General features: G+C 33.5%; 2 protein-coding genes across 3 annotated transcripts in view; both read right to left on the bottom strand.

The window, feature by feature from the left end:
* Positions 1-9,620, bottom strand: part of LOC125842528 (endoribonuclease Dicer homolog 3a) — a 384,270-nt gene that overhangs the window by 138,484 nt on the left and 236,166 nt on the right. The gene's annotated exons all lie outside the window — the stretch shown is intronic.
* LOC125842533 (uncharacterized) lies at positions 4,840-9,304 on the bottom strand. 2 transcript variants are annotated; one of them, XM_049521839.1, is made up of 10 exons: positions 9,180-9,304; positions 8,692-8,785; positions 8,467-8,581; positions 7,637-7,673; positions 7,467-7,536; positions 7,195-7,299; positions 6,849-6,999; positions 6,655-6,737; positions 5,230-5,323; positions 4,840-5,133 (listed from the first exon to the last, which is right to left on the bottom strand). In XM_049521839.1, the coding sequence occupies exons 2-10, from the start codon at positions 8,720-8,722 to the stop codon at positions 5,052-5,054; spliced, it is 768 nt and encodes a 255-aa protein (XP_049377796.1). In that variant the 5' UTR covers positions 8,723-8,785; positions 9,180-9,304; the 3' UTR covers positions 4,840-5,051. The 2 variants fall into 2 exon arrangements, with proteins under 2 accessions (XP_049377796.1, XP_049377795.1); XM_049521838.1 differs by having other exon boundaries at positions 9,171-9,288.

Raw genomic sequence — 9,620 nt, 5'->3', positions numbered from 1 at the left:
GGGTAATAGGACCTTAGTAAAAGTTAAGTGTGTCTCAGAGATTTTGGGCATAGGCTGGGGGGGGGGGGTACTTATGCATTTTTCCTAAAATATGTACTACATAAAATAAAAAATCCCTAATTTTTTTTATGGAATCACTATGTAGGCGCCTATGCAATATTGTCATATTTTTTGTGTTTTATTATGATCATTATAAAATAATGGGATAATGCATAAGTACCCCCTTAGACTATGACCGAAATCTCAGAGACACACCTAAACTTAACCAAGATCATGTTACCCCACTGAACTCATTTTTCGTATTTTTGTGCACCTTTTGTGCTGATATGGCACCTTCAACCACTCAAGTTGGTTGTGTTTGTACACACTCGCCCCATGTGTGTAAATATTATTTTTTTAATTAAAAAATATTTTTTTCTTAATTTTGTTTTAAAAGAAAATTATTTTTTTAAAAAAATAATCTTATTTTTTAAATCTTGTATTTAAATTAATTAATACATTTTTTTACCTTGTATCAAATTTTTTTTTTACCTACATTCATTATTTTTTCTCTTTTATTTTTGGGAAAATGCATAAGTACACCCCCAGCCTATGCCCAAAATCCTTGCGACACACCTAACCTTTACTAAGGTCCTATTACCCTCCCCCCGAACTTATTTTTAAATTAATTTTCTACCCCGTTTCGGCCTACGTGGCACTATCCTTGAAAAAATTGTCAACACGCGTTGGGCCCACAAGATAGTGCCACGTAGGCCGAAAAGGAGTAGAAAATTATACATAAAATAAGTTTGGGGGGGGGGGGTAATAGGACCTTAGTAAATGTTAGATGTGTCTCATGGATTTTGGGCATAGACTGGGGGGTGCTTATGCATTTTCCCTTTATTTTTCTATTGATTTTATTTTATTTGTCTTTTGTTTTGATTTGATTTCAAATGTCTTATATTTAAAATAAGTTAATTTTGAACGGATATCAAAATAAGTGAAGAAAATCAAATAAAACATAAAAAAATTAAAACGTTAAAATTAAAGGAACTTTTAAGTTTTTNATTTCCAATGTCTTATATTTAAAATAAGTTAATTTTGAACGGATATCAAAATAAGTGAAGAAAATCAAATAAAACATAAAAAATTAAAACGTTAAAATTAAAGGAAACTTTTAAGTTTTTTTTGAAAAAGAAAATACACATAATTTTTTAAAATAATTAAAAGTGAAAAGATAATAAATTAATTAGAAAAAAAGTTTAAAGTGAAAAGAAATTAAAATAAATATTTTACAAAGAAATAAATAAAAATAATTAAATATATATAAATTTTATTGTCAATAAATATGTTTACTAACTAATTATAAAGTTACCAATAAAAAAATAACATGTGTCCAATATGTTCAGTCATCACTTACCCTCAAGAGAGTGTGCACACTCTCTATGCCATGTCAGCATTTGCGGTGTATTTATTCCATTTTAAATTAGTTTAGGGGGGTAATAGGACTCTAGTTAAGTTTAGGCGTGTCTCTGGGATTTCGATCATAGTCTAGGGGGTACTTATGCATTATCCCTAAAATAATTAGAGAAAATGGCCAAATGCCCCCTCAAATCAGATTTCCAACTACACACTTAAACGTCACGAGAGTCCTATCACCCCCCTAAACTGTTTTAAAATGAAATAATTGTACCCTTAAAAAGCCATAATCAGATCTATGGTGGCATGTGAATTTCACAAATTTGACACGTGGAAAAGTCATCAAATATATATATTTTTTCATTTTTTTAATATTTCTTTACCCTTTTCTTTTATATTTTCACCCATCCCTTCCATCACCAAAGCATTTTCACCATTACTAGAACACCATAAGTCCATAAAAATTGGGTCTTTGAAAAAGATAGGTGAATAATGAACTGAGTCTTTGAGGAAGATAGGTGAATGATGATTGCAGAGCTCATTCTGAGATATTTGGACATTGCTCTGAAAACCTAAAAAATAAACTAAAAAAAGTGAAGGAATAGGGGAGAGAGGACGAACATGGTAGAATATTGCCATTAATGGAGGTCACTGAAGCTCTTGAGAAAGATGAGGAGGAGGAGCTACGATGTCTTCCACATCATCGACGATGTCGACGACAATTTCGAAGAGGAAAAGCCTGATTCACCGATGATTGATGAATTAACGAGATTGATAGGGACAATTTCTGAGATGTAGTTGATTAACTAAGATTTGAGATTAATAATTAATGATCTATTAGTAAAAAAAATTGAATTTGAAGTAAACCCAGATCCCCAAGCTGCTAGTTCTTAAAAGGAATGAAAGAAGAAAATTGGTGTGCCCCATTCTGTAGTTTCTAGTGCTGCCTCCCAAATGAGGTGAAGATACAAACATTTAATCGATCAACGAATCTGGGAGGAATGTTCAAGAATCCTTGAACTCCATGGAGAGATTAAGCACAGTGTTGTCTACCAGAATGTGCCCTTTGTACCCAAAAAATTCATCAAGTAAATTAATATATTATATTAATTTTTTATTTTTATTTTTAATAAAAACTAAACCTAGATTCATTTTTCTCAAATTAGATCTAAAGTATTTTGGGGTGATAAAAATATATGTAAATTTATCTACTATTTAGTTAGGTTGATTGGTTTTGCAAGAGTTTTACATGAGTTTGAAAATTTGTTTGAAATCAATAGTGATAAACTCGGTGGAGATGGTGGTGACAACAATGGCTTAGAGATGGTGAAAGATGGAGAGATTTGATTTATATTACTATGGAGAAGAAAGAAAACAAATAAGAACAAAAAGTAATTTAAAATAAATATATTTACTGAAAAGTGATATTTAAAACAAAATGTTAATAATTTTTTGGCTACTCCAAAGAGAGTGAAATACACTCACTTTGCCAGGTAAGCATTTAGGGAGGTAATAATTTCAGTGTTCTAAAATTCAGGGGACGTAATAGGACCCCCATAAAGTATGAGGGTGTAGTTGAAAATTCGGCTATAGGTTAGTGGGGCTTTTGGCCATTTAGCTATTTATAATTTTACTTGAAATCAAACTTAATAGATATTATAAAAATAATTTTATTTATGGATTTGATTAACAAGTAGTAACACTAACACAATGTAATATTGTCTTGGATATTTATGATAATATTTTTGAATTATAATTTGATTTACAAATTATTTATAATTTGATTTACAAATTATTTATATTGATTTACAAATTATAAAAAATATATTTCTTTTAAAAAAAATGATCTGGCCGGGCACAACCGTAGCCTAGGGATGGCAATGGGGCGGTGTAGTGCGGGGGTGGTGAGGGTTGAGCTTAACCTGCAAAATTTTTAATCCACTCAGCTCCACCCCACAACAACTATTTTCATTTTCAACCCGCCCCACNTTGGATATTTATGATAATATTTTTGAATTATAATTTGATTTACAAATTATTTATAATTTGATTTACAAATTATTTATATTGATTTACAAATTATAAAAAATATATTTCTTTTAAAAAAAATGATCTGGCCGGGCACAACCGTAGCCTAGGGATGGCAATGGGGCGGTGTAGTGCGGGGGTGGTGAGGGTTGAGCTTAACCTGCAAAATTTTTAATCCACTCAGCTCCACCCCACAACAACTATTTTCATTTTCAACCCGCCCCACCCAGCCCCACATAGACCCGCCCTGCATAATTTTTTAATATTTTCTTTTTCTAGTTATGTTTGATACTAAAAATAAAATTTATAAAAACAAATTCATTTTTTCATTAAGTTGTATTAATTTAATAGGATAGTGACGTAAAAATTTTATTTTTTAGAGGTCAATTGAGAAATAAGTAAGAAATTGTATTTTTGTTTATTGAACCATTTTCATTTATTATCTTGAATATTTTAGTAGCTTTAATGAAATTATCTTAATAAATAATGTTCTATCACTCTTATAACATGTAAAAAATTAAAATTAAGTTTGAACACATATAAAATCACATATGCCCGCAACCCACCCCACATTAATTTTTAAAAAATCACTTCAGCCCGCCCTGCATCCGACTTGCACCACACAACCTTAAACCCGCCCCACCCCACCCCACATAGTCTTAAATTCACCCCGCCCCGCATTCGCCCCGCCCCATTGCCATCCCTACTGTAGCCCATGTACTTGTGGATTGGGCTTATCGTTTTCTGGCCCACAAAAGTGAGTCGGGTTAAGAGCTTTTATATTAGGTATAAATCCCGCTTTGACCTTAACATCCTTTTAAAAAAGATCTCGAAGGAATATTATTGATATTACAAACGAATTCTTAATTCAACGACCCCCCAAAGGAATTAATATTACAAGTTCACAACATAAATATTGGGGTCATTTGGTTGGGAATAAGTTATCTTGGGACAAATTATCCACCATTATATATAGGATAACTTATTCCATCACTATGATAATAATGATGAGATAGCTATAAAAAATTCAAGGAAAATAAAATAATCCTACATTTCATTTCAAAATTATTAACCTTTATATCTCACACCAAATGACTCCCGAACACATCAATATCCTACACTTTTAAATTTTGCTTTTCCTCAAGCAAAGAACCCATGAAGGAATAATCGAAGTGAAAAAAAGTCGAGCATCAAGTTACTTATGAGAAATTATGAGTTGTTCACCATAAAGAATAATGAACTTATACAAGATATGTTCACACTAGGTTCACCAACCAACTTAAGTACTTGGAAAAAAAAAATTCTCTTTTGAAAAAAGTGATAACTAAGATATAACAGTTGTTTGGCTGTTTTAATTAAGAGAACTAAACAAGGATAAACTGATTTCTTTGCCTCTCAAGAGAAAAAAAAAAATCAAATTTGTAAAAACTTGGATAGCCACACGTGATTTATTGTTTACTGATACAACAGATACTAATAGACAAGACAATATAATAGGATGCATAATGCAAGTATACCATGAACCACTCTCCCTAGGTTAGCTGTTCATACACTATGGCTGTTATTCTTCTTCTTCATCTTCTTCTTCGTGTATATCACGTATACCAGAGCTTCAGCAATTCATATCATGTCCCGCCGAGACACAAATTTGCAGACAGCCAGTGACAAATTTCATCAGTCTCTTCAGGAATTGTGTAGTGACCAAGCCTATACAAGGAAAAAAGAAGAGTTGAACATGATATCTTAAGGAACATCTGATGTTTAACGTATATTCCAAGAAAGAAGGTGGAAATGTATATATACCCTTCATAAGTCCTGAAGGTTAGATTCTGGAAACCAGATGAGCTTAAAATTCTTGCAGATTTTTCTCCATGTTGATATGCCACAACGTCATCACCTGAAACAAGAACCATTTGTATTCCGTTAAGGTTTAAATCTAACTTCATATTCAATGGCATAACTCCTGGGCATAAAGAGTAATACAACAGCAAGAGTGCAAGTCTTCCGGTTGACAATTATGGCCAACCATTTAGGAAAATCATAGCCATGTGGAATATCAGGGACCTTGATATCTCCCTTCTTCTGAAATTCCAAATCAACAGCAACCAACAGTCCGATACACGAGAAAAGTAGCAGATTTTGCTTTTTTTTTTGTTGGGGCAGTAAGTACAATATCATCAAGTCATAGAGTTTGATGAATGACCACTCATCTTTGAGACATCCTCCTTTCAGGTTTTGTAAGGTAATAAGTAATAGAACGAAGGCTCCACATTTAGAGACTTTACAACCAAAGGACATATGCATAGAACTTCTCAAATGACTGACGCTATATCCAGAGACATTTGGAAATTATTTAGAATGTAAATTAGTGATCTCCCAGCCTTTTAGACGGTGCTTCACTTTTTTGGACAAGTCAGACATGTTAACTAGCGAGGAAGCAAGGAACTAAAGGCTTCCTCAATCTTTGCAGGAAAAAGCATGGACAGAAATGAAATCCTTGCATTATCATCAATCTAAAAGTTATTTGTCGAAAATATTCATGGGGAAGGGAAATAAAAAAAAACCGAGAAAACAAATTATGATTGTACTGCAACTATCTAGAGATACTTGCAGTATGTTGGGTTCAAACCACTTCTCAGTTACTTCAACTAATTCATGTCTTAAGAGTTACAAAAAAATTCTTCCCGACTGTGAACCTCTACAAATAGTCACTGTTGTCCCTTAAACTTACAACCTAGTGAAATGAGGGCAAAACAGTGTGATATGCTAAGCAAATTTAGGTCACTTCTATATCCTCTCAACCAACCTTTCCACCAGCTGAGATCTATCAAAAGAGAACCAAGAAATACCAAGATGTTAATAATCACAGTATAAACATCCACAAGAGGTCCTGGACTAGCTTTTCCTTACATAAAGCTTCGCAAGACACTCCATTAACCCTCATAATCTAATAAATATTAATTTAAACATGTCATATACTGATCCCTGACATTATGAGGCAATTGTTTTTTCAAAAAAAACTTAGGAGCCCCAGAAATAAATGCAATAGGACATCAAAGGGAATCGAAATCTCAGGCAGACAACCAACAAATGGCAGGAACTCACACGAGTAACAACCTTGCAGGTCCTTCATATATTTGCAATGTAAAAATGCTAATATATACTAAAACACTGAAGATTAGATGGACTTTAAGATTCCAAAAGTTGGAAAGCATGCGATGGAAGTACCAGTGCCATGACAGAGCAAAATTGGCAAAGATGCTGCACGCCTTACAGCATCATTCACTCCTTGCATTCGTCGCCTTAATGTCCTGGAAAAACCAGCTAATAAGGGGAACATATTCCATGGGAACAGGTTTTAAAAAAAATAAAAATTCCACGGGAACAAAAGCTGCAGGTATCTCTAAGAAATAACATTCCACCTTGAACAAGGAAGCCAGCCACTAAGGCCCACAACTGCACTCAGGTTAACTCGATAAGGACTTCCATTACCATACTGACTGAATGCATGACATGTAGCTGAATAAAGAGCAGTTGCAGCTCCCATGCTGAATCCTCCAACACATAGTTTCACTGAAGATGAAAAAGAGTTACAGACATATATGCAATGATGAACTGCCACATCAGATATCAACTTACAGTGCATTAAAACAATCTAGCTATGCAGATGAAATTATTTTCTACATATATTATATTTGAAGCACTAGTTTCATCTTGCATAAGATTTTCTGGCACATATTGTTCGAAAAGGTTGAAAAAGAAACATACCATCAGCTGGTTCTGTTGATAAGAGATTTGCAACATGTGCTGCAGAAAAATCTAAGCCCTCCAAATCATCAGGAGCATCTTCTGAAATATCTCCTACATCAAACCCTAAAATAATTCAAGTTAATAGATCCTCTGTTGTTTATCTTTATCAGTAGATAAGCAAAAGATATTGAACAGTGAGAGTAAGACATTGCTAAGCAAGTATACAACAATATAGAAGCTATGCTTATCAACAAACAGAAAACAATATTGTTTCTGAAAATAAGTCTTACAAGCAGTGCAGGGAAATCCACCAAAGGCAGCAACAGGGCGAGTAGGAGCAGTTGGGCAAATCCATTTGACCTGAAAACAATTTAAGAAGGAAAGATACCGACAAGTCACAACGAAATAAATATCGCACTTATTAGAGAAATCACCCTGCATAGACTGCCTATCTCCTTACATTAGGAAGTGGAAAGCTTTCAAGAAGCTGGGACCAGCTGCCAAGTAGATAAGAAAGAAGAGTTAGCAACCGTTTCTGGTAGCTAATTAAGCAAGATAATACAAGTTGGATTAAAATATGCAAACATAAAGTTTCAAGGAAAGAACTGTCAGCTTTATGCAAGAAATGTTAAAATACTGTACAGTTAAAGAAACAACTTGGAGACTAGTGATCCATTTAGCTTAGGGACCACAAAATAATCTGGAGAACCAATTTATGAAAAGGTCTGTTGAAATGGACAAATTAGACTAAATTTTTAATATGAAAGTTTATGGGCCTAATCTTAGTCTTAGTGCCACCAAATTAGTAACTGACATTGTGAATAATTTACTTTATCTTGTTTTGTTTAATTGGTCTATAGGAAAATCATCAAGTGAACAAGTGGTCCCTGGTTCAACATCTGGCTGCCTGATCCCTAAGAATCAAGTAAATGATCAAAAGACGACGACACATTCGTTTCTTACTCGGGGTTTATTATATTGGAACAGAATAGAGGTAAACAAAAGAAAAGGTAAAGAGCCAAAATTGAACAAAGTAGGCTTGAGAAGCATATGAACTAAAAGTAATACCTCCATTCTCAAGAACAAAAAAGAGTGTAATACAGGTCACTAGAGCCTGATAGTGCAGGAATTTAGACAAAACTATGTAACATCATGATATATCGATCATAATTTAATCAGTAAATCATATATCAATTAACAATTTTTGTGACAGTCTTTATCGCGGCTTTATTGTCCTCAAAGGCATCAACACCTTAAAAGCACGATTTATGCTAATGATAGAAACAATACCTTGAGCCCTTATCACCTAGACCATGTAGCCAAACAATAGTTGCCTCATGCTTTCCTTTAGGCCTAACAACATGAGTCCTCCCAAATTCCAAAGATGTTCTAGTTGTTCCGCTACCTAAACAATTGCAACATCAACCTTTTGTTCAAACATTAAGCTCACTTGTCCTGCTTTTCTAGGGCAAAGTACTTAAAACAATTGCATTGTAAAAATGAACACAAACCCACCAGAACCAGCTGTAGAGCCACTGAAGCTCATTGCTATACCCGAAAAAAAGTTGAATTTAGTATCAAAACACTTGCACCCTATTGAAAAATGCCCCTGCAATGCCAATAATCAACATTTAAGCACCTCTACTTATAACCTCACAAAAGGGTGAAAATGGAATACAACCAATAGAGTCTTCCTAGATAAACTACACCAGTTACACTTTGTCTAAGTTTACCTACATACTTAGCATAAAGAGGGAGGTACCCCAATGTCAAAAAGGAGGCAAAAAAGCAATTAACTTTATGAGCAAAGAATCTACCAGAGATCAATGAACACATATGAATAAATGACATGATTTTGTTGCAATGCAACATTGAAAAAAGAATCAATGCCTCTACCCATTTTGACAAAACAAGAAAAGCACATCAACTAAAGATATTCCTATTTGTCTAAAATCAAGATTGAATATAAGCACTAACAAAGTATACAAGTACACTTCATTTACCCATTTAAGCAAATTTCCACAAGTTCTTGAATCTTGGGGTTTAAGAGTTGAATAGCAACAACATAAAAAAATAATAATATAGCAATTTGGGGTTCACGGGTAAGAAAAAAATAGAGGGGTTTAAGCATTTAGCACCGACCTGCACTTGGGGGTTTAAGAATTTGAATAACAACAAAAAAGTTTACAGCCTTTTTATTGACACTGTTTGTCTAGATGAGTAGGTCTGTGGTCATTTACTTTTTGGCTTTGCCTTGTTTTACTGTTTTACATTTTTGTTTCTTACGAGGACAAACAACAATAACAACTCGATGAAATTCCACGCGATAAGATTCCGTATACTTCGGCTGTGTATATAGTTTTCCAACAACCATAACCTTCATTCATGTTTATTTAAATGTGTAATAAGAAATCATAATTTAAAGTTAATATTTTATTTGAAAA

Source organism: Solanum stenotomum, chromosome 10 (genome assembly GCF_019186545.1).
Source record: "Solanum stenotomum isolate F172 chromosome 10, ASM1918654v1, whole genome shotgun sequence".
NCBI classification, from domain to species: Eukaryota; Viridiplantae; Streptophyta; class Magnoliopsida; order Solanales; family Solanaceae; genus Solanum; species Solanum stenotomum.
This window is presented reverse-complemented; position numbering and strand designations above follow the sequence as displayed.

Bases quoted from the DNA above. Each gene is read 5' to 3' on its own strand.
- LOC125842533 (XM_049521839.1), bottom strand. From the start codon at position 8,722: ATGAGCTTCAGTGGCTCTACAGCTGGTTCTG. The intron at 8,582-8,691 runs GTGGGTTTGTGT...GCAATTGTTTAG, and splicing joins TGGCTCTACAGCTGGTTCTG to GTAGCGGAACAACTAGAACA. The intron at 7,000-7,194 runs GTATGTTTCTTT...TTTCATCTTCAG, and splicing joins ATCAACAGAACCAGCTGATG to TGAAACTATGTGTTGGAGGA.